Source organism: Symsagittifera roscoffensis, chromosome 1, assembly GCF_963678635.1.
Source record: "Symsagittifera roscoffensis chromosome 1, txSymRosc1.1, whole genome shotgun sequence".
NCBI classification, from domain to species: domain Eukaryota; kingdom Metazoa; phylum Xenacoelomorpha; order Acoela; family Convolutidae; genus Symsagittifera; species Symsagittifera roscoffensis.
In genome coordinates this window covers 11140668-11164544 of record NC_087062.1, presented here as the reverse complement: position 1 = coordinate 11164544, position 23877 = coordinate 11140668, and the positions used below count along the sequence as shown (strand labels likewise).

The 23877-nt window shown below is 36.0% G+C and overlaps 2 protein-coding genes across 3 annotated transcripts in view; one reads left to right on the top strand and one right to left on the bottom strand.

The window, feature by feature from the left end:
* LOC134854506 (uncharacterized) overlaps window positions 1–12302 on the bottom strand; it is a 77439-nt gene extending 65137 nt beyond the window's left edge. For both annotated transcript variants that reach the window (XM_063870798.1, XM_063870788.1), the window contains exons 1-2: window positions 12005–12302; window positions 9305–9517 (exon numbers count right to left, since the gene is read on the bottom strand). In XM_063870798.1, coding sequence (XP_063726868.1) covers window positions 9305–9517; window positions 12005–12196 — 405 coding nt within the window. In that variant the 5' untranslated portion in view covers window positions 12197–12302. The remainder of the gene's footprint in view (window positions 1–9304; window positions 9518–12004) is intronic.
* Window positions 12303–22676: 10374 nt separating this feature from the next.
* LOC134854740 (uncharacterized) overlaps window positions 22677–23877 on the top strand; it is a 6115-nt gene continuing 4914 nt past the window's right edge. The window contains exon 1 of the mRNA XM_063871101.1: window positions 22677–22904. The gene's annotated coding sequence lies outside the window, so the exon portion shown is untranslated. The remainder of the gene's footprint in view (window positions 22905–23877) is intronic.

Here is a 23877-nt window from a genome sequence, read left to right as displayed (position 1 = left end):
AAACAGGATACGCAACAGCTTCTACTCTACAAAAACAAATGATAAACAACTCCAATTAAAATTACACAATCCAGAACTCAAATAACCAATTCAGGGTCAAACAGGAACCTACGCTATCAGTTCAGAAAAAGAACCTACAAAACAGAATAAACCGTGCCAAAAATCAGAAATCTACATTCGGTTAAGCAAACAAACCAACCATTAATCAGAAAGCATGTTATTTCTGCGGCAAAGATTGTCCTATCAATCATAAATCATCATGCCCAGCTAGGGGCGTAATCTGCAAATCATGCAACAAAAAGGGACACTTCGCCAGATGTTGTAATTCCACCAAAAATGTAAACAATGTAGATAAGGAGTCAGATTCTACAGTAGGAGAAGACATCAACTTCATTACGTCGGACAGCGAATCAGAGTTTGGCGTTCTGAAAATTTCAGGACCTAGTCATCAACTCCCTATCTCAAAAGTCTCACCGAGGGAACACTTATTCCCCTCGAAACACATTATATCAGTTTCAAAATTAATCTCAATTAAAAACTGGATGTAACAAACTCACCTTCGGGAAAAATCAACAATCTCCAAGTTACCGTGAGGGTAAATAACTCATTCTTCAAAGCCACTGTCGATACGGGCAGTCCAGCCTCGTTTGTAAATAAGAATACAGCGGACCTCCTTTTAAGGACAAGAAAAAATGTAAAAAAGTACCCTAAATCATCATTTCCCCTTGACATATCTTATGCGGATTATAACCACAAGCCGAACGAATTATTTGGAACCCTAGTAGCAGACATATCATCATTAGGCTGGAAAGTCAAATCAACCAAATTCCTGGTTGATTTTGGTTGTCTGAAAACAGGACAAGATGTCTACTAGGGCTAGATTTACAAGCTGCAATAGGGGTCAAAACAACCCAATAACGCCCTCAGGAAAATTTAGAGGTCGAAGAAAATGACATGGAGGAAACATCCACCCATTGGAAAAATTTTTACTCAAACAAATACAAAGACATCTTCACAAGACTTGGCAGATCAAAAAGTCACCGGGTACACACAGTTTTTAAGCAACCTCTAACTCCAATTCAAGAAAAGGATCGGAGAGTCCCGATTCAAATTCAAGAGAAAGTTGGAGAGGAAATCAAACGTCTCATCAAAGAAGGCTATATAGTCAAATTGAACAAGTGTACCATCAAATTTTTTGTAGCACCTGTGGTTATTACGGCAAAGAAGGATGGTTCAGTGAAAATATCAATGGACGCAAAACTCATGAACGCTCAGATTTTTAAAAACCAATATCAGATGCCAAATCTTTTAGAACAACTGGACGTAGCAGCCCAAACAATCAATTCTAACTTACCGAGTGAAGTACTTTTCACTTCTTTAGATCATAAATTTGCTTTTAGTCAGCTCCAACTAAGTGATTCGGTCAGTAACCACTGTAATTTTAACATTGTATGTGGAGACGCTTAAGGTACTCACCGCTTCAAAGCCGGTTTTTATGGGCTTTCAGACATGCCTAAAGAGCTCCAAAAGGCAATGGACAATACTCTCAGCAATATTCCGGATGTCATTTGCTTTTTAGACGATATCTTAATTGTTACAAAAGGGTCAGCTTCCGACCACAATCTAATTGTAAATAATGTATTCGAAAAACCATACGAAGAAGGTTTCAGTTAAAAAAAAGATCTCATGGCTGGGTTTCGACATCGATCACCTAGGCTATAGACCTAAACGCTCTAATGTCCAAGCCTTTCTAGAACTGAAACCTCCAAGAACTTTTAAGCAACTATGATCCTAAATGGTCGTACTTAACCATGTCCAACGTTTTCGAACTAACCTACAGTTATTTACGGAAAAGTTCCGCCCATCCCTGGCATCATCTAACAAAGAGACATTAATTTGGGATAAGAGCCAACAAGAAGCATTCGAAGCTACATTGAGAATAATTTCGGATATCACCATAATGTACCACTACGTTCCCAAGAGAAAATCAAGAGTCAAATAAGACGCCAGTCACAGTGGGTTAGGAGTGGCCCTAGAACAACAACTCACGGAGGACACTTGGGTACCGATATCATTTGCATCTAGATTCCTCAATGTTCAAGAAAAGAAATACAGCACCAACAAACTCGAATTATTAGCAATAGTTTGGTCCTGTGAACACTTTAGGAATTGTCTTCTGGGCAACAGCTTTGAATTACTTACTGATCATAAAGCAATAATATCGGCTCTGAAAACTAATTGTGGAAACAAATCTTATCAATCAAGATTAACCAGGTGGGCAGATGGACTCCTACTTTTTAACTTTGACATATCTCTATCTCCGGATCAAAACTAGGAATCGTGGATTATCTATCCCGTTATCCAATTTTTGAAGTACCGGACCCTTCTAACTTTGACGAGTAGTTTGTGGTCAAATCGATTAATAAATTCTTCTCACCTTGCGACACTATAGAAAAATTATGGATGGAAGAAATTTACGATATGGAAATATCCCACCCATACCCACCAGTTGTCAACACAAACCAGGCAGATAAGGACTTACTGACCGACAAAACCATAGATTTAGAAAGCAAGGAGAATCGGGTTACCAAATTCATTGAAAATACTGCCAGATCAACACAAGAAAGGCGACAAAATTTTGCTAGATCCGATCAATCACTCAGATTGCCCTAACCTAATTTATGCACGAACGGTAGAGGGTGACCGATCATGTACGTACTTTACATCCAAAATAGAGGCAACTATGCAAATATTTGATGATAATCACTCTATCAACCAATCAAATCACTCCAATGTAATTTATGCACAACCGCTAGAGGGCGACATTACATGCGTTTTCCCGCCAATTCTCTCGGCCAATCAGTAGCAGGTGTTAAGTCAGCAAAAAACTCGTCCAAATCTCATGACATTTCTGGCAATTCTCTGCCATCGTAAACAACAAATAAAAACCAGCAAAACAAATCAATCCGACCGAGTTCTAACCAATTCATATTTTATTCAGATATGTGGTCTTATGTACCAAAAGAAGTCTAAACGAACGACAGACTTGAACGCGTATTAAACGAAGTAGCGCCCATACCAGATAACCTCATCGCCAGAACAAGATCCATGAGAAGGGCAGGGGCAACAAGGAGAAAGAAACTCACGTGGAGAAAACCAACACAGAAAAAGAAAAAGAGAACTCAATTGAAATTCAAAAACGCCCAAATTCTAGCAAATCTGAGATCGAAAAAGGGAAAACTTGCAGCCATCCAGAGGAAGAAGAAGACCCAAGTCAACAAGATAAACGCCGCTCAACCAAAGAAAATTGTGGCAGACGACAGGAATTCACTCCCAGGTTTAACGGGCATTCTCGACGCGGACATTCTGTCAGAGTTGGTCGATGAGGACCCAACTTTTCGCCTTATGAAACACGCGATACTTAGCAGAGACTTCGAGGGATTTTTGAGAATAGACCCATACATCAAGTCGTCTGGAATGCAGCAGCAGTTGTCGACGGCTGCATCATCATTGACGATCGCATCGCCATCCCCTCCCACTTGCAAAAGGCAGTCTCATCGAGACTACACAGATCTCATCCGGGCCAGGAATCCATGATAGACGCAGCGCGGTACATATGATGGCCAAGAATCAAACGAGATATAGTCAGAATGTGCAAGGTAAAGGAATGTACTTTATTTGGTAAGAACTTGAAACCTATTAACAAGTTTAACTCGTCGAAGCCTCTTCCATTATTGAACGGACCTAACCAAGAAATTCAATTAGACTATGCAGGACCTCTCTTGGATGAAGCAGGGGCCAAATTTTCATTCTGGTCGCTATCGACCGCTAGTCTAAATACCCTTCAGTTATGTTAACCAGAACAACAGGTGCCAAAAAGATCTTGAAATTCCTAAAGGACTATATCACTATTGAGTAGGACCAATCGGGCTCAATCAAATAACAAATCGAGAGGAAACTCTAATATGGAGAAAGCGAAACTTTGTTATTTTTTTGGAAACAAGTTTTCTGCTAATCATAAACAAGTTTTCTGCTATCTGCTAATGTAATTTGTCGGAAATGAAGTAAGAAGGGTCATTTTGCCAAATGTTGTAATTCCAAAAACGTAGCGAATGTAGAAGTCGAGTCGGACGAGACTACTGAGGAAAACTGTAATTTCATCACGTCTGATAGCGAATCAAAAATTGCAGTTCTGGCGGTAGAAGAGACCAGACCTATGGTCGAATCCGTGAAGAAGTTGGAAGTTGTCAATGCAGCTACGGGTAAATTACGTTGTATTCAGATCACACTTCGTTGTGGCAAAACATTTTTCAAAGCTACAGTAGATACCGGGAGCCCTGCTTCCTTTGTAAATAAAAGGACAGCAGATTACATTGTGAAATCAGTACCTTCAGCAAAAGTATTCAGTGAGAAGGAATGTCCAATAGACACGGTGTATGTGGACTATAACAGGAAAAGAATTGAATTGATGGGCACTCTGATAGTATATGTATCATCTTTGGGTTGGCACTTGAAGTCCGCCAAATTCCTCATATCGGAAAATTGTACGCGTTGTATGTTAGGCTTAGATTTGCAGTCCCAGTTGAGGGTGCGGATTACACAAGTTAGACCAAACAGGTCTTTGGTGGGCGAAGTCTCCCAGTCAGACCTCAATCGATGAGGACAAACCAATATTCAGGTTTTAAAAACAATGCAGTCAAATCTTTTTGCGTTTCTAAGGGTATTAAATATATTTTCTGCCCATTAGGCGGCCACCTAGGATATGGCCTAGTTGAAAGAACCATTCAGACCATCAAAAGGAAATTAGGAGTTATGCAACTGGAGAAAAACTCCGAAAGTATTGAGTTTGCATTAAAAACCATTATAGAGGACATAAGAATTAATAGAAACAGTGTTACAAATTCTTCGCCTTTCGAGCTGCAGGTCAGAAGAAAACCTAATTCCGAATGGTCATTAATGTCCGAAAATCCAAAATAAATTTAGACTCCAGGAGCTTAGAAAGGGACGTGCAAACCGCGGAAAAAGAAGGAAGAACTGTGACAGCAGAACTAGAGTGAAGATCGTGAAGAAAGGGTCTAGTAGCCCAGATATCACGCCCAGATTTCGAGGCCCCACCACGTCAATCTCCAAGACACTATACTATCAAGCACTGGAAAAGTTGGCTAAGTCAGGTAATGAATGGATCACGCTGAGGAGATCATTGACGCAAAAACAGGGAGCAGGAGCCTTGAAGACGTTGACGGACAGGAATCAGATATTGGCCGCATCACTCAGTAGAAATCTCACATCGGGAACGTTGAAATTTAGAGCCGACATTCCGAAACTGACAAATTCGAAATCGCAGAGTAATACGCGTAATTTATTACTTTTGCATCTGTCTAAAGTAGAGGTATTTCGTACAATTCTGGACAGGAGATACGGCAAGGAGTTATTTAGACCTTTCAATGAACACATTGTAAAGTTTTCGGAAAACACTTATACGACAGCATCGGGCAAAGTTATCCGGAAAAACCATTTGGCTCTTAGGTTGAAAAACGATTATCTTTCAGGCAAACAAAGTTCAACAAAACAAGCCGGACAGAATAGGACCAAGAGACCCAGAATATAGGACAGCACAACAACGACCTCAGAGGACGATCTAGCCCCACTGTCACCATAAGTAAAAAGGTTGTCCGCAAAGACATCTGTTTTACTGCCACCCTCAAAACTGCCAGCCAGGTTTAGGAAAATTGCCCCAAAGTTGACCGAGGGGAGATTCACAACAGAGCAATCCACCTTTTCAGGAGCAGAACCGAAGCCAAATAATCCGATCGTGGACCAAACTCTGTCGTCATCAAGTTCGGCAGGGGTAACTATAACCCCAATCGCCATGTCATCCCCTGCCACACCACTGATGGGACCACCAGTCCGCGTTGGGACTAAATTTCATCAACCTACGACAGAAATTCAACCCACCTCCGGAACTCGACATATTATAGAAGAGGTAAAAGATCCACTTCATCACAGCCCAAAAAGATCGGGAGGTACAACCGTCCCGCAAACGCAAAATCTGACGTCGAAATCACCCGCAGAAGCACCTTCGAGTTCAAAGCCGAAACATGTTTTTCCAAATGCTCAAGAATGGATCCCGATTTCGTCGGAGGGTGACGACCAGAGCCCTCAAATTAACCAACAGCCTCAGCCTCAACACAGCCAAACAGAAAAAGCAGAAAAAGACACCTTCCCCAGATACAGACGATGTAGATGACGATTCAATTTCAAATTCCTCGAGATTGTTGAGAAGACCGAAGAAAAAAACATGGTATTATGGAAGCCCGGTCAGACACGCGTTGAAGGAAATCTCTCAGGACCAAGCAAGCGACCCTTCACCCAAAACTCCACCTAACGTAGAAAACATAAATCATGAGAGTTTCATGAGAGTTTCATAAATCATGAGAGTTTTAAAAGATCTGTAAAAAAAGAGTAGTCGAGAAACTGTTGAGAAAACTGAAAACTGAAACTCTGAAACTATTCTGTTAAACATACCACTAGTGCTTTTACTTAGTTTGTCAAATCGAAGTATTACAAAATTTAGAAGGGGGGAAATATGGTACGGCAGTCAAGGTCATATTGAGCCGTCCATTATATGTATGTTTGATATCACTAAAGGTCAAGGTCGGGACAGGTCTCCCGCCAACCACCATTCTTGAAGTAACTAAAAAGACCACTCTTTTGATACTGTTGAAAGATTACAGCTCTCAACTTTTATTCAATGCAACTAATCATTCGTAACTAATTCTAATTCAACCTTTTAAAACGGCTTTATCCATTAGTTTTTAGCAGTTAGTTTAGCTATTCACAAGCTTAACAGGAAAAAAAAACTGAGCAAAAAAATATTGACAAAAAAATGTCGATCCTGTCTCCTGATGCAACCGTAAAAGTTTCTCTACCTGAGTACGGATTTGCTCGGTAATATCCCGAGCACTGTTTTCCTTTTCCGATCTACGTTTTTTAGGAAAATTGTGCGAATCCATTACTTATGGCGCTATCTTGCTATTGAATCGTCACCCATCAAAAACTACGGGTCTTATGCATAAAACGGCCCAAAATAAGTATTTTTTCATCTTGATCTTAAGTCAATAGATGGTTGAATCTGATTGGTTCATTAGCCAATCAAATGCAAACAACATTGTATGGCATTTTATTCAAAATTTAAATCAGATAAATTTATTAGCCTAAATGACAAAAACGAAAGAAATTTTTTTCGCGTTGAAGCCATTTTACTGAACTTTTTTCATTGGGTATAATTACACAAAAAAACATGAAATTAGTTTTATTATTTGACTAAGATTCATTTTCTCAATTACTTCGGCTAATATTTTTTTTCTGCTGGAACAGTTGATTGACATGCCTGATCATGTTGCTTGAATTTGATTGGCTAATATTAGCCAATCACATTCTGCCGCATTAGTTTTAGCTAAAAGATATAAAGATTTTGATTTAGTGCATAAGACCCAAAACTACTGCAAATCAACTCGACACAAAAACAACCAAAAATGCCATTGCTACAAAAGACTGCAAGAACTTTTTCGAACCCAGTTCAAAACAAAATGAAGAAAATACACATCGACGTATACACAAAATCCTTGAATTTTTTTTATTTACTTTTTTTTAGTAAATCCTCAATGGAGACGGCCCATTGAAGCTTGACTTTTTATTCGCTTCAAGCTGTATAACTGTTATTATGATTCTTAAGTAATTATAAATAACCATTCATGTTTCATAACTATAAATATTTTGACTGTTCTTTATTCAGACTACTGTACGAATATCTAGAATTAAATTGAGCTCCAACATTAATCGTTGGTTATGATCAGTATTGGATAAAAATTTGCACAAATCAATCCAGCCGAGAATAGCTAGCGTGAAAAACAGACAATGTACTCGGTAGATTCCATGATAGGCGATGGACCGAATGGGCCAAAATTAAAATCAGCCAATCAGATTTCAGTATTCCAAAATTTGGAAAAAAGTTCGAAAATCTCATAGAAAGTTAGCTTTTTCAGAGACTTAATATTAATATTAGCCGAATAGAGGAACGGCAGAAATATGCAGCTTTAAAATTGTCACTAACCTCCGGCAAATTGAAACAAATTTCATATTTCAAGGGTTTTGTTTAAAGGCCGCAAAATTTTGCTGCATTTAATTCTTTTTAGTTGAACGCCAATTGATTCATTTTATTCATAATTGATTTTTGACTTTTTGTTTTTGGCCTTTGCCCATGAGTTTTTTGCCAATTTGGTCATTCGTCCATGAGAATAGTCCCCGATATACTCTTCAGACGACTGGCGCATTTGAGATAGCACTCGGCAGTGGGCTGAGTTTTTTTAGCAGACCGGTTCTTTTAGCAGATTAATAAAAATTAAACAGACATACTTCAAACGCAGCATTGGCATGTAGAATACGCTTGCTCCGATTCGCTATGCTGCACTTACAAGCGGCACGAGAATAATACTGCGCTTGAATCAGTGTTTGCCGTTTATCTAGTGAGTTTTGCTTAGAACTTTGTTGACATACTGTGAGATAATTGTCTTATTTAGGGAAAATCAACTCAGATTACTCGCCATTTTACCTCACTCAGTCAATTATGTGTCAATTTGTGCTGCCTCTACAAAGCTGTCACTCAAAGTTATCTACAAACCTAAATTTCTTTTTTTATGCTGAAAAATCGGTCTGCTAAAAAACCGGGGTGGCATCCCTCATGCTTGAGGGACCGAATACTTGAAATTAATTTTAGCTTGCTTTCAGCCAATCAGAATTGAGTATTCGAAATCTCAAAGTAAATCGCGAAAATCTCAAAGTAAGAAAATAAACCCAGGCCATTAGTATTAGTATTGACCGATTAGATAATAAGCAGATGAGATTTCAAGACTGAAAAATTCCTATCATTTTGAACTCAATAATCTTGATGATTATCTGAATAGTAATGAAGTTGTAACCCGCAATTTAAAATTTTTTTGATTATTTTCCACTGATTTAAAACATTTTCTGTTTATATTGACTTCGATTTTGTGAGGAAGTGTTTAGCCTATAGAAACGCTTAGCGATTTTGATTGGTTGAAATTTTTCAAGGATTCGGTCCTTCAAGCATAATAACCCTCCCTGAAAACCGCTCCTCCAAATACAGGAATTAATTTTTCAGTTTATTCAACAGCAACACATTAAGTTTCAACCAATACGATAAAAGCTTTGCCCTTTCTATGGTTTCCAAATTTTGATATTGACCTATTCGGGCGCAGTAAGCCGACTCAAAATTTATACTAACCATCCAAGATAGAAAACGCCTGTGAATACAGTACTGGTCTTGAAAATACAAGAGGACAATTGAATTGTACGCGAGGCCAATGATGCTACAGAGGAAGTCAAAGAAGGATTGGTAGAACACCAGAAAGTACTCTCCTCGCCTCAGTTCTTCAAGTGCAGCGAAGCATCCAATCACATAGGCATTTATCAGCACCGTTAGAAGCTGAGGCAGTACCTGCAAAAAAGTATCAGGGTCATATAGAAGAAAAATTTATTTAAGTAGCAAAAAAAAATTTGGACTGATCGTATCTACCATTTAGAGCATTTTTTTTATGTTTTGGAATAATTGAGCCTGATATAGTTTCAAGAGACTAACAACTTACGCGGGGCAACAAGTTTAAATATATATTTAGCCAAGAGCAAATGTTTTACGAGCTATCCCCAGCGAAAATAAAATCAAATAATCTAAGGAAGAACGGATTCGCTTTTTTTTTTTAAAAAAAGAAGAAAAAATACCTAATGTGAGCTGTTGTTGCATCAATTTTTAACAAGGTTCACATTATTCAATCGTATAAAAATGGCAAGCAGTACACAATATTGTAAAAATTATCAATATTTAAATAAAACAAAACAACTGAAATTTAAAAAAATTAATTTTATTTCATTACATTTGATTTTTTCATGTTAATACTGCTCCATAGACCTTAAAAGGCACTCGAAGTTTTCAGGGCTTCGCCTTAATGCGAGCAGTCTTGTTACTCTAACTTTTGCAGCAAAAATAACGGAATTTTTTTGTGCTCGGACTGGTTTTTTTCTTCAGACAAGTTTCGAATTTTTAACAAGCCAATTTTCACATAAATTTTTTTATCATTCAAAATACATTGTTGTTCTGAGCTTAATTTTGAAAAAAATTTTCACCTGTGATCAATGTTTCGTAATCTTATGGGGGTTTCAAGATTGCCATTTTCATCAATTTCGGACAATTAACGCGTAAGCGGATATTATATATGTTTTAGAAATTGTTCCAAATTGGATAAAAGAAGCGTATTCGCCATAATTTCCTGGTTACTAGAAGCAAATTTTATCACTTCATACATTAAACGGCGTTTGGGAGGTTGATTTTCACAAAAATATTGAGTTTTTACGAAAAAAAAACTTCATTTTATTTCATTACATTTTTTTTTCATGTTACCACTGCTTCATAGACCTTAAAAGGCAGTCGGGGATTTGCCCTGATACGAGAAGTTTGGTTTGTTTTTGAAAAAAACCCATCTGAATCTGTGGCTTAGTCTTAAAACATTTGTCTCTCTGCCGCAGAGCTTTTAATTCAAAACCTGAGTTAAACACTAAATCATGCCGCATTTGAAAATTTAGCTTACTTTAAACTACTTGCTAACTTCTCGCCAAACTCAAAATTAAGCCCAAGTTTTATTAGAGATAGTTATTGCTAGAGTCGAAAAAAATGCCGTAGAGCACTATCGGAATAAAGTGCTGTGGTCCTTAATAAAAACCGAGGTACAGTATGGGGCTAATTCTAACAGTAAGCATTTTTATTTCTCTATATTGCTGTCGAAACGAGCCTAGTTAGTGTAGCGTGTAAGAAACCCGCAACCAACCCCAAGTCGTAGGTTCAAATCCCGTGCTGGCTCTTCTTTCTAGATAAAAGGCGGGACCAATCATTTAAACTAGTTTTGTCACGATACCAAACAAGTAAGCTAGTAGCCTAATCTTATTGATACTTCTAAGCACCAGCGGGTTTAGGGGGGAACAACCACCTCCCTCACGGATTCGACCCCCTGCCGACCCAAAGGGTTCTTCTTTGTTCTATTTCGATATATCCATTGTTGGCTGATTGAAACTAAAATTTTTCTAAAGGCGCCTTGGGCGCCTAGTTATACTAATATTGAGGGGGAAGCGCGCGCCGAAAAAACACAATTTTGTCCAATGGTCAGTCTTTCATCGAATTTCGTCTCTTTGAGTCTGAAAATCAAAAATATTCAGAACAAATTTTCTTGAAACTGAAACCTTTATAAAAACAGATAGATTTAATGGAGATTAAGTGAAAAGTGAAGGTTCAAAGTATCAAAAAATGTATTGATAATTTAAAAATAATTGTAATCATAGTAAAATCAGGGGCGGATTTAGGGGTGGGGTCGGACGCCTCCTTCAAGGATTCGACCCCCTGGATGAAGCAAAGGGGCCCCCTTAGTACTATCTTGAGATATCTACTTATGGTGACGAACCCTAAAACTTTTTCAAAAGGCGACTTCAGCGCAAATATACTAATTTTGAGGGGGGAGCGCGCGCCGAAAAAATTCGATTTTTGGTCATAATTTTCCAAAAAGTGCCTAAAAACGCCTAAGTTGGCCTATTTTTTTTCAAAATTTTGCCTGCGGCGCAAAAAGTTTGCCCAAAACGGTATATTTAATATTTTAGGGGGGCTCGGAAAATCAATTTGGTCGATTAAAAAAAGTTGACAAAGTTTTCGAAAAATTTTTGAATGTCGGCCCCCTCGCGAAAATCTTAGATCCGCCCCTGGTAAAAATCATGATTGTCAAAACCATGCTGAGAATAATCATGATAAAAAATATCAATTAAAAATCTTCATCGTCCTAAAATCATTAATTGAAAAATCATATTTATTCATATTTAAAATCATGTTCAAGTGCCGCCTTGCGCTAACTAAGAATACCTCGCTACAAAAAAAAATATTATATTTTACCATAGAAAGATTGAGATACATCCGCTTGCGGAACATCCCTGCTAGAGACTCGCGAAGAAACACCGGGTATGCAAAATAGTCGTAGTTGTAATAGGCATAATCGTTGTAGAAGGTTGTGTTTTCCACACTATAATTGGTTCCAGAGTTATTATAGGGGGATTCGGTTATATTTCCTATCTGTGAAAGATCCATTTAAATCGCCAAAGTTTGTGTATTTTGTTTTTCAGGCGGCAAACAACTAATAGAATGAAAATTATCTAAATATACCAAAAATTATCAGCGGCGTGTAATTATGGGATCGGATCAATGCAATTTTACAAATATATCAGCTTTGATTTCGTTTGATTTTTGGTACCGACGAAAAACAAAGGAAAAAGTTGCCTGATGAATCTTCATAAAATGTGACTGTAGGGCTCAGCCTGCGGAAAAGCCGAAGGTTCCGCTGTTACTAAGTCAGCTTTCGAAAATCTGAAAACGAATCACTCTTTGGTTTTTGTGAGAAATATGTATTTAACTAGTTTTTCAGTGAAGAAAAGTATTTTTTTTCCAGAATGAAATCTATTTCATTCTAAATGGTTGGAATGAATCCAAGCTGTTTTGGTTCTAAATGTGTTGTCATCACAACTCGACCCATTTGCCAGAGTCAATAAAACAGGTTTATTTGTGATTTAAATGGGCATATGTTAGGGGAGGGGGTAATGTTGAGTAATATAAAAAAGTAATAAAAATATCAAAGTTAGGTAGAAAAAAATTCAATTGAACAACAAGTAACCAACGTAACCAACTTTAATTTAAAACGTAGAAAAGACTTAATGTGCGTTGAAATTCTTATCTCAGTAAAGTGGGAAAAATCGATTATAATTTAGTTTCATTGTCAGTGTCCACAAAAGTGAAAAAAAAATCGATTATAATAGATGAAAAAAGGAGTTTGTTGCCTTGAAAAATAGTAATATTATAATCCACTTTTAATTGATCATTATTATCGATTTATTTTCACTTTTGTGGACACTGACAAGGAAACTCAATTATAATCGATTTTTATTCATGGAACTCCAATGCGGGTTATAAAAGATAAAATTTTAATAAGGATTGAAAGCGCCAGTTTATCGAAAAGTCTGAAGACTTCACTTGTTGTGCTTCTATCTCCTTTGCTCGAGTTTGAATAAGTTTGATTGAAAATTTGAGTATGTTTTGGATCTACCAGGAACATATTTCGACCTTGGTGTTTGATTTGGTTACACTTTCATGTTTCTGTAAGCTTCGACTTCTTTTTGACTATGTTCCGTTAAATGTGTTTTCGGGCTTAAGCATTCGGCTGCAACTTTAATGAAGACCTTTGAGTACACTGCCACAAAATAGCTAAGCATTCGATGCAATTTGTCACGCTTTTTCTCAGATCTCAAAATGTACATACTACTTCGAAAACACGTTTTTTAAACATTCACCAGACGCGTTTGCCTTCAAAGTTTTACAGTTGGAAATTAAAGCGTCATCTTGATCCCATTTAGCTTTCTTAAAAACAATCATGTCTTTTGTGACAAAAACAAATTGAGCACTATACAATAAGCGAGCGACAAATTTTTTTTTCGCAGGCAAATATTGACGTGCAATGAGCCGCTTTGTCAAAAAACGATTGGCGTTTTTTTTTTGTTCACGCGGACTTGTTATGGCTTGTACCAATCACTGACCACCACCAGTTATTTGACATCTGATACGACTAATTCAGTGTTTTTTTTTGCTACATTGAATTATTGCACTGGCGTCGTGCGCTATTTGCCAATGCCACGTTGAAATGGTCCAATGCTTCATTTGAAATGAAAAGTGACATCAAAAAAGGAGAGGAAGCTATTCCGATTGCGCATGGTGATCGGCTCTCTTGAAAAGCGGCTTGCAACTTTTTTTTGTTCATTTGGATAAACTAGAATAATAAAAATGTCGAAACATTTCTGTACGATCTCAAAAGCGAACAAGACTGCTCGAATCAGGGCGGAGCCCTGAATGTTCCGACTGCCTTTTAAGGTCTATGAAGCAGTAATAACATGAAAAAAAATGAAAAAAAAAAGAAAATAAAATGAAAAAAAATTTGTAAAAAAAATTTGAGTTTTTTTTGTGAAAATCATTCCCCCACACGCCATATAAAAAACAAAGTGAAAAATTTCACTTCTAGTAACAAATCAATTATGGCGAATCAGCTTCCTTCAACCCATTTGGAACGATTTCTAAGACGGATTAAATCTACGCTTGCGCGTTAATAGCGCAAAGCATATCGCGCGTTAATGGCGCGAAGTATATCGCGCGTTAATTGTCCCAAATTGGCCAAAATGCCAATCTTTAAACCCATATAATTTTACAAAAATTGATCACAGGTGAAATGTCTTTTTAAATTTAAGCTCAAGACAGCAATGATTTTGAATGATATAAAAAAGCTCCGTCAAAAATGGCTAGTTAAAAAGTCGAAATTTGTCTGCTGAAAAAAACCCACCCCGAGCACAAATATTCCGTTACTTTTGTATCGAAATTCGAAACAACAAGACTGCTGGCCTCAATTTAATTTAGAACGCATTAATTTGTTTCTTACGCGTGTTATAAGTACCAGTATATTGCTCTTTAATGATCCAAATTGGCCAAATTAGCGATCCTCAAACGCCCGTAACTTAAAATAAAAACAATAACAGGTAAAATATCTGATTAAATATGAGCTTAGAACAACAATAGCTCTCAGATGGCATAAGAAAACTCTGTCAAAAAATGTTTACTCAACTAGTCAAAATTTACTGAAAAAAAAACAAGGGGTGCATAAATATTCCGCGCTTTCTTCGAAGTTCGGAACAACAAAAAACTAATTTTCGCAACCTAACACCATTTTAGAGCCTTGAAATTATACATTAAAAGGCCAGCTTGTTCATTATTTTTGTAATTTTTTGGTTTCTTGTGTTTTTTTCTGATCTTTGCCGAAAAAAAATTCAGCATGTTTAAGGACTTGCCTCTGAAATCCGCTGACGTACACACACCGAACGATGCTCCTATTCAGTGCTCAAATAGGCAACGCAATGTATCATGGAAAGTTTGGTTGTATTGACAAATCCTTGTTGCTTTGTAACAGGTTAATCATTGAAGAGCGTAGCAATTTTCACGTGAGCTGATTAGTTTGCGCAATTAAAACCATTGCTCTTCGATTGTTTACAATCGCGGCGTAGAAAAATTTCAAGCACGATACTGACAAATAGATAATAGCGGCAGTGCAATAAGCTAAAACTATAACTTGTACAAACATATATAGCTAGAGTTAAAACAAGACTGCTCAAATCAGAGCAAAGCCCTGATTGTTCCGACTGCCTGATAAGGCCTATAGAGCAGTAATAACATAAAAAAATTAAATGTAGTGAGATAAATTGTAAAAATTATCCCCCACACGCCATATCAATTGCAAAGTGAAATTTTTTGCTCCTAATAACAACGAGAGTTTGGCAAATAAGCTTCCTTCAACCATTTTGGAACAATTCCTAAGATATATTAAATCTCCACTTACGCTTTAATAGCTCGAAGTATATCGCGCGTTCATTATCCCAAATCGACTAAAATTGCATTCTTTGAACCACCGTAGCTTTACGAAAAACACATGAGAAACGATCACAGGAGAAATATCTTTTTAAACTTAAGCTCAAGACAAAAACTCCTTTTGAATGATATAAAAAAGTCCATCAAAATGGCTAGTTAAAAATTCGAAATTGGTCTGAAGAAAGTAACTACCCATAGCAAAAACATATCGCTACGTTCGCTTACGAGAGTCAAAACATTTACAACTAAATAGCACGATAAAAAAATTTTCATTTAATTTCTTTTTATTTTGGTTTTATTTTGTTTATGCACACCAGTTGCTTAATCCTTTCTGAAGACAAACCAAACAACAAGCATGATTGAAGTAGGCACGACTGAAGCAAACTGTTTGTTTTGCTTATGCAAGTTTTACAAAAACGGGATAAATTTTGAAAGCTTATCGGAAAACGCTTAAAACATATAGCAAATGTTACATCATATATCAGTTTTAAACATTGATTCCCGAGGTGACGTCCGTTGAGTCTCACAGTTTCAATAATGCAATCAGCTTTGCCTGATGTTGCTTTGTTGTTCCGCCTTTCGATACGAAAGTAACGGAATATTTGTGCTCGGGGTGGGTTTTTTTTTTCTTCAGACAAATTTCGACTTTTTAACTAGCCATTTTTAACGGATTTTTTTTAATATCATTCGAAAACTATTGTTGTCCTGATCTTAAATTTGAAAAGATATTTCACCTGTGACCATTTTTTGCAAGTTATGGGTGTTTAAAGATTGCCATTTTGGCCGACTTGGAACAATTAACGCGCGATATATTTCGCGCTATTAACGCGTAAGCGGAGATTTAATCCGCCTTAGAAATCGTTCCAAATTGGTTCAAGAAAGCTTATATGCCATAATTGATATAATAATAGGAGCGAAATCTATCTTTTGTACATTATATGGCGTGTAGGGGGATGATTTTCATTTAAAAAATTTCAAATTTTAGAAAAAAAAATTTCATTTTATTTTATTATGTTTAATTTTTTTGGGTTATTACTGCTCATGAAACCTCAAACGGCAGTCGGAATATTCAGGGCTTCGCCCTGATACGAGCAGTCTTGTTTCTACTTGCTGTCATTCTAGGGTTCGTTGCAAACGCTTCGCAATATGTGCCATGTTTAGGTTTTCTTTCCTAGTTTTAAAACAATTGAAGAGTTTCCATCGTTGCTCAGCGCCACCGTCTTCCTCGTGTTACAAATTTTCAATACATGGAGCCAGGTGACAAACGAACAATTTATGATGATCATCAATTTAATTGTGTAAGCAAAACAAAACACTAAATACTAACAAGGATAGCCGGTTACTGTGCAAGAGGCACAGAATGTTCCGACCATTCTTAAAAAAATTACAGCCAAATTATTTTCCCAATTAGTGTCGTTGCTTTTCGGCTTGGTTTGATAAAACAATCTGAGCAAAAAAAAGAGCAGTCAGTCAAGTAAAATATGCAAATTGGAAAAAAAAGGGACAAATAGCAAGAAACACAAACAAAAAAGTTTTTTGAAGCTTTTGATATTCTGAAGCTAAAAAATTTAAAAATTCTGAATTTAAAATTCTTCAGCTAATAACTCCAAAAATTAGATTCCTTTGAGTAAATGTAAGTTTTCAAGGCTTAAATTAAGCATAAATAAGCTAATGTAAGCCTCACCCGCTCGAATTTAGATGAAAAATTTCAGTGGTATTTCTCGACACCGCGAAAAAAAACATTTGAAATTTTTTGATGTCGTTGGAATCACGACTGAAAAGGCTTTAATATGATATATTACTCAACTCAGTCCGACGATATATTTTGGTAGCTGAGATTGCGTGGAAAACAAAAAAAGCCTGCTCGCTTGCTTTATTCGCTCGAATTGAGAGAAAAAAAATTTCGAAACGGTTTTTACTGGGAGAATTTTTTGGAAATGTAATAATGTGGTTCGTATCACGACTGAAAGGGCTTCAATACGATATACCACAGAACCCAGTCCAATCATTATTTGTGGTATCTAATTTTGCTTGGAAAACAAAAAGCAAACAAGAACTAAAACACACCCGAATACATATTCAATGGTCGGAACAATCATTTCCAATCTATCGTCTTTTCCAGTTGTTGATGTGCAATTTCTGGATCCTTAAATTAAACTTGGAGACAAAAACAGTTACATTGGCGAAACAAAAATAAGACATTTCAACCCAGAGCAAAAATAATTTGTTTAGCGTTCCAGAGCAAAAATAATTTGCCCTGATTGTTTAGTATTGCCAAGAAAATTAAATTCAATTAAATATTAAGAGTTGAAATCCGCGTGGCTTGATCATTTTTTAAGCTTTGAGGAAAAAAATACACGAGTTAGACCGCAGATTAAAACGTTCTTTGGAAATGGCGCGTACAATGAATGAGAAAGTGAGCAAGATTTCTCGAATCAAGACAAAGTCTTGAATTTTCCGACTGTCTTTTAATCTATTTGAAGCAGTTTTAGCTGTTAACAGAATAGATGAAACTTACAAAAAAATTTTTAAAAACTAAAAGTTTGTTTTCAAAAACCATTCAACCGTTCCCTATTTAAAGTAGAGATATTAAATATACCAAATGGGAATTCTCTATTTAATTTAGAACTATTTGATAGACGGATTATTTCTCTGCTTATGCGTTAATGGCTAGTCAATTTTAACAGAGTTCTTACTTAGTTTAGAGGTTTTACAGTCCAGAAAAAGGTTCACGTTATTTCAAATCAGGTTCACACAATTCTTCTTTAAGATTTTAGCAGTAAATTTACTCGTAGTTAGTTTGTTTTGACAAACTAGTCCGTTTTATTGTTCCGACTTTCGATACGAAAGTAACGGAATATTTGTGCTCGGGGTGGTTTTTTTTTCTTCAGACAAATTTCGACTTTTTAAATAGCCATTTTTGACGGAATTTTTTTTATATCATTCGAGAGTTTTTGGTGTCTTGAGCTTAAATTTGAAAAATTTCTTCACCTGTGCACACTTTTCGTGAAATTATGGGGTTTAAAGATAACCATTTTGGTCAATTTGGGACAATTAACGCTCTATATATTTCGCGCTATTAAAGCGTAAGCGGAGATTTAATCCGCCCTAGAAATCGTTCCAAGATGGTTCAAGAAAGCTTATATGCCATAAATGATATAATAATAGGAGCGAAAAATATCTTTTTGTACTTTATATGGCGTGTGGGGGGATGATTTTCATTAGAAAAATTTCAAATTTAAGAAAAAAAATTTTCCTTTTAATTTATTATGTTTAATTTTTTTCTGTTATTACTGCTCATGAAACCTCAAACGGCAGTCGGAATTTTCAGGGCTTCGCCCTGATACGAGCAGTCTTGTTTCTTCTTGCTGTCATTGACAAACGTTTCTAGGGTTCATTGCAAACGCTTCGCAATATGTGCCATGTTTAGGTTTTCTTTCCTAGTTTTAAAACAATTGAAGAGTTTCCATCGTTGCTCAGCGCCAACGTCTTTCTCGTGTTACAAGTTTTCAATACATGGAGCCAGATGAGAAACGAACGATTTATGATGATGTTCAATTTAATTGTGTAAGCAAAACAAAACACTTAAAAAAATTACAGCCAAATTATTTTTCCAATTAGTGTCGTTGCTTTTCGGCTTGGTTTGATAAAACAACCTGAGCAAAAAAAAGAGCAGTCAGTCAAGTAAAATATGCAAATTGGAAAAAAAAAAGGACAAATAGCAAGAAACACAAACAAAAAAGTTTTTTGAAGCTTTTGATATTCTGAAGCTAAAAAATTTAAAAATTCTGAATTTAAAATTCTTCAGCTAATAACTCCAAAAATTAACTTCCTTTGAGTAAATGTAAGTTTTCAAGGCTTAAATTAAACATAAATAAGCTAATGTAAGCCTCACTCACTCGAAATTAGATGAAAAATTTCAGTGGTTTTTCTCGACACCGCGAAAAAAAATTTGAAATTTTTTGAAGTCCGTGGAATCACGACTGAAAGGGCTTCAATACGATATATCACTGAACCCAGTACGATCATTATTTGTGGTACCTGATTTTGCTTGGAGAACAAAAAGCAAACAAGAACTAAAACACACCCGAATACATATTCAATGTTCGGAACAATTATTTCCAATCTATCGTCTTTTCCAGTTGTTGATGTGCAATTTCTGGATCCTTAAATTAAACTTGGAGACAAAAACAGTTACATTGGCGAAACAAAAATAAGACATTTCAATCCAGAGCAAAAATAATTTGTTTAGCGTTCCAGAGCAAAAATAATTTGCCATGATTGTTTAGTATTGCCGAGAAAATTAAGTTCAGTGAAATATTAAGAGTTGAAATCCGCGTGGCTTGATCATTTTTTAAGCTTGGAAGAAAAAAATACACGAGTTAGACCGCAGTTTAAATCGCTCTTTGGAAATGGCGCATTCAATGAATGAGAAAGTGAGCAAGATTTCTCGAATCAAGACAAATCTTGAATTTTCCGACTGTCTTTTAATCTATTTGAAGCAGTTTTAGCTGTTAACAGAATTGATGAAACTTACAACAAAAAATTTATAAACTAAAAGTTTGTTTTCAAAAACCATTCCACCACTCCCTATGTAAAGTACAGATATGAAATATACCAAATGGGAATTCTCTATTTAATTTAGAACTATTTTATAGACGGATTAGTTCTCTGCTTATGCGTTAATGGCTAGTCAATTTTAACAGAATTCTTACTTAGTTTAGAGCTTTTACAGTCCAGAAAAAGGTTCACGTTATTTCAAATCAGGTTCACACAATTCTCCTTTAAGATTTTAGGGGGGCGTTAGACAGTGCCGAAGTTAGAGAGTGCCGAAAAAGGCGGGAAATATTGGAACGCAATTTAAGAGGCTAGCTTTTGGCGGGAAAATTAATAATGACACTTGAAACTTGTTCAGACTCAATTTTGGCGCCAAAATCGATGAGCAAACAAAACTTTCTTTTCTTTTCTCAATTAGTTCACGACAAATAAGTCAGTTTCTTTCATTTTCGGCAGTCTTTTTTTCAAATTGTTCAGACTCAATTTTGGCGCCAAAATCGATGAGCAAACAAAACTTTCTTTTCTTTTCTCAATTAGTTCACGACAAATAAGTCAGTTTCTTTCATTTTCGGCACTCTTTAACAAATTTTTGTTTTCGGCACTCTCTTACTTCGGCACTGTCTTACCCAACCGATTTTAGCAGTAAAATTACTCGTACTTAGATTGTTTTCGACTTTTTAACTAGCCATTTTTGACGGAATTTTTTTATATCATTCAAAAGGTATTGTTGTTTTGAGCTTAAGGTTGAAAAGGTAATTCACCTGTGATCATTTTTTGTAAAGTTATGAGGGTTTAAAGATTGCCATTTTGGCCAATTTGGGACAATTAACGCGCGATATATTTCGCGCTATTAACGCGTATGCGGAGATTTAATCAGTCTTAGAAATCGCTCCGAATTGGTTGAAAGAAGCTTATTTGCCATGAATGATTTGTTACAAGGAGCGAAATCTATTCTTTTGTAGTTTGTATGGCGTGTGGGGGGATGATTTTTATGGATTTAGAATTTTTTTTCATTTTTTTAAAATTTAATTTGTTAATGATATTTGTGTTATTACTGCTCCATAAACCTTAAAAGGCAGTCGGAACATTCAGGGCTTTGCCCTGATACGAGCAGTCTTGATAATTTGAAAATTTAATCTTAACTTTTTATCTAATTTTTGCTTCAGATAGCCTTAAAATGAGAATTTTCTGCATTTTTATTTGATACGAATAGGTTTAAAGCAAGAACTACCTGAAAAAATTAAAAAGTGTTTTGTTTTAAAGGCAACAAAAACAACTACTCGAACAAATTTTGGATACAATTTACTCTTAAAATTTTGAATTTATTCCTCATCCTTTAACTCGCGCAAAAAATAAGAGACAGGTCAAAAAACTTGAAAATTCGTTTTTTCGGGACATTTCAGATAGTTTTTTTCTACAAATCTGCCACAAACAGTCATTTAAATTAATCAAAACCAGGGGCTGATCTAGGATTTTCTCGAGGGGGGGCGGTTTTTCAAAAAAATTTTGAAATTTTGTCGACTTTTTATTTTTTTAGGTCGACCATATTGGTTTTCCAAGCTGTCTCAAAGCACTGAAAAGTCCCTTTTTTGGCAAAAATTTCTGCGCCGCAGGCAACATTTAGAAAAAACAGGCCAAAAAGCGTTTTTAGGCACTTTTTGGAAATTTTTACCAAAAAATCGAGTTTTTTCAGCTCGCGCTCCCCCCTTAAAATAAGTATATATTGGCGCCTAAGGCGCCTTTTGAAAAACTTTAGGGTCCGTCAGCCAAATTGGATATCTCAAAATAGTTCAAAGTGGGGACCCTTTGGGTCGGCAGGGGGTCGAATCCCTTTATGGGGATGGAAACATTTCCTTAGGTAGAAACAAAGGGGTTGGAGAGAATAATTCGCAGGACCCTAAGACTTCAGTGCTCGAGTAAAAGTTCACCATTTAAGGAAATGTTATAAGCTAAATTAATTGCAAAAAAACGTTGGAGGTATTTAAAATTTCAGGTGCGACTAAACCAACAGCACATGTGATTATGAAGACAATAAACAAGTGACGCAGTTTGAATTAGTTTTGGAGTAGAATCAAATGAATTGCTTGGAATCATTTTTCCTAGCAATTTTCTTTTATAACATTTTTTCCCTGTATTTTTTACCAATTTAGATACGTCAGTTGACTATGTATACTGCTAATTATTAGTAAATCATAGTTTATGCGTCAGAAAAACTTGTTCCAGGTGCAAAAGTGATAAACAGTTTCTTCATCCAACCCCCCCCCCCCCTCTCCTCTCACCTTCACTCACCTAACACCCTCCCCACATTTTTCAAAATCAAATTATATTCCAAAAGCAAGACTCTTTTCATAATCATTTGAAGCTAATGCAATCAAAACGCATCAGTTGTTAGTGCCATAAACTGGCCAAAACTAATCAAAAAGAGCTAAAGAACAAAAAATGTAATTCTTATAAAAAACTATAAAGATAAATACTAATAAAATTAAGCAAAACCGGTTTAGTTGCGTCACGGCTGCAAACCATATTTGGGCGAGCATTTCATCTTTATGTAAAGTAAAATTGCAGGCTGATTTTTAGCGTTTTAATCAAAGCTAGAAAGATCGTTACATGTTTATAATTAAAACAAAAAGGGGCTCATATGAAAAGTTAGAAGCCAGAGACTCGAATTGATGTGAATCATTAAAATTTCTATCTCTCTTGCCAACAAGTCGACCATTTCAGGCTATTGAGAAGGCGTCAAATACAAACAATTTTTCCCATAAACAACTTCAAATTGTAAACTCAGGTAAGTTATCTGCATTTAAATCATGCAAAATCTGCAAAATTAGTCAATTTTGTGCGCTAGTAGCACAGTGTGAAAGTTTTCCAAATGTTTTGTTTTGGCAAAATAAACAAAATAGCACTCAAGATAATTTTTTCTCGATTTGTTTTTTCATAAAAGTCAATAAAGCATTCGAAAATAATTGAAGAAAAAAGTTTGGCACGGATTTCAAACTACAAAAAATATTCAAGGGCTGAACTTAAAAAATAACAAACGACTCGGATCAAGGCACAACTCCGAATGTCCCGACAGATTTTTATTGTATTTAACTTTTTAAAAAAATACGTCAAAAACTTCAATTTTTTCGTGTTTGAAAATTTCCCGCTATATGCAAATTTTATTGCGACCCTATTAAATTTTCCTCCCCTAACGCTTTTTCGAACCAAATATTTTTTTCTGATCATTTTAGAAATAGCAAAACTTCGAAGCTACCCTGAGTAAAAACGAAACTACTCGTAATTTAGAGCAAACCCCTGAAAGTTCCGACTGTATTTCACCTGGTCTCTTCACTTTTTGTATCATAAGTTTTTGACTGTCGATACGAAACATTAAGTGCATAATTCGAGTCTTATGCAGAATCAATATGACCGATTATGTGGCCTCATTTTTCCTTACGCTTTCAGCATCATGGATGTAAGTTCAAAAGCGCGCATAAGTTAGCCCAGAATATGGTCAGAAATCAGAGTCTCGAAGTTTCAAAAAATCATAATTTTATCAAACTTGATAGAAGGTACAATACGTTTTACAATTGTACTCCGAGTCGGAGACGATATCAATATCGAAGTATTACAAGCATTTCGGCGATAACTGGTCGGAATTAAGAATCTAGCCCAAGCATAAGTCATCCGGCACATTTTTTTTAAATTTGGAACCGCCAGCCAGAACATTAACTATGTTACCGTTCTCAGAAACGAAATACCTCGCTAGCAACCAGTTT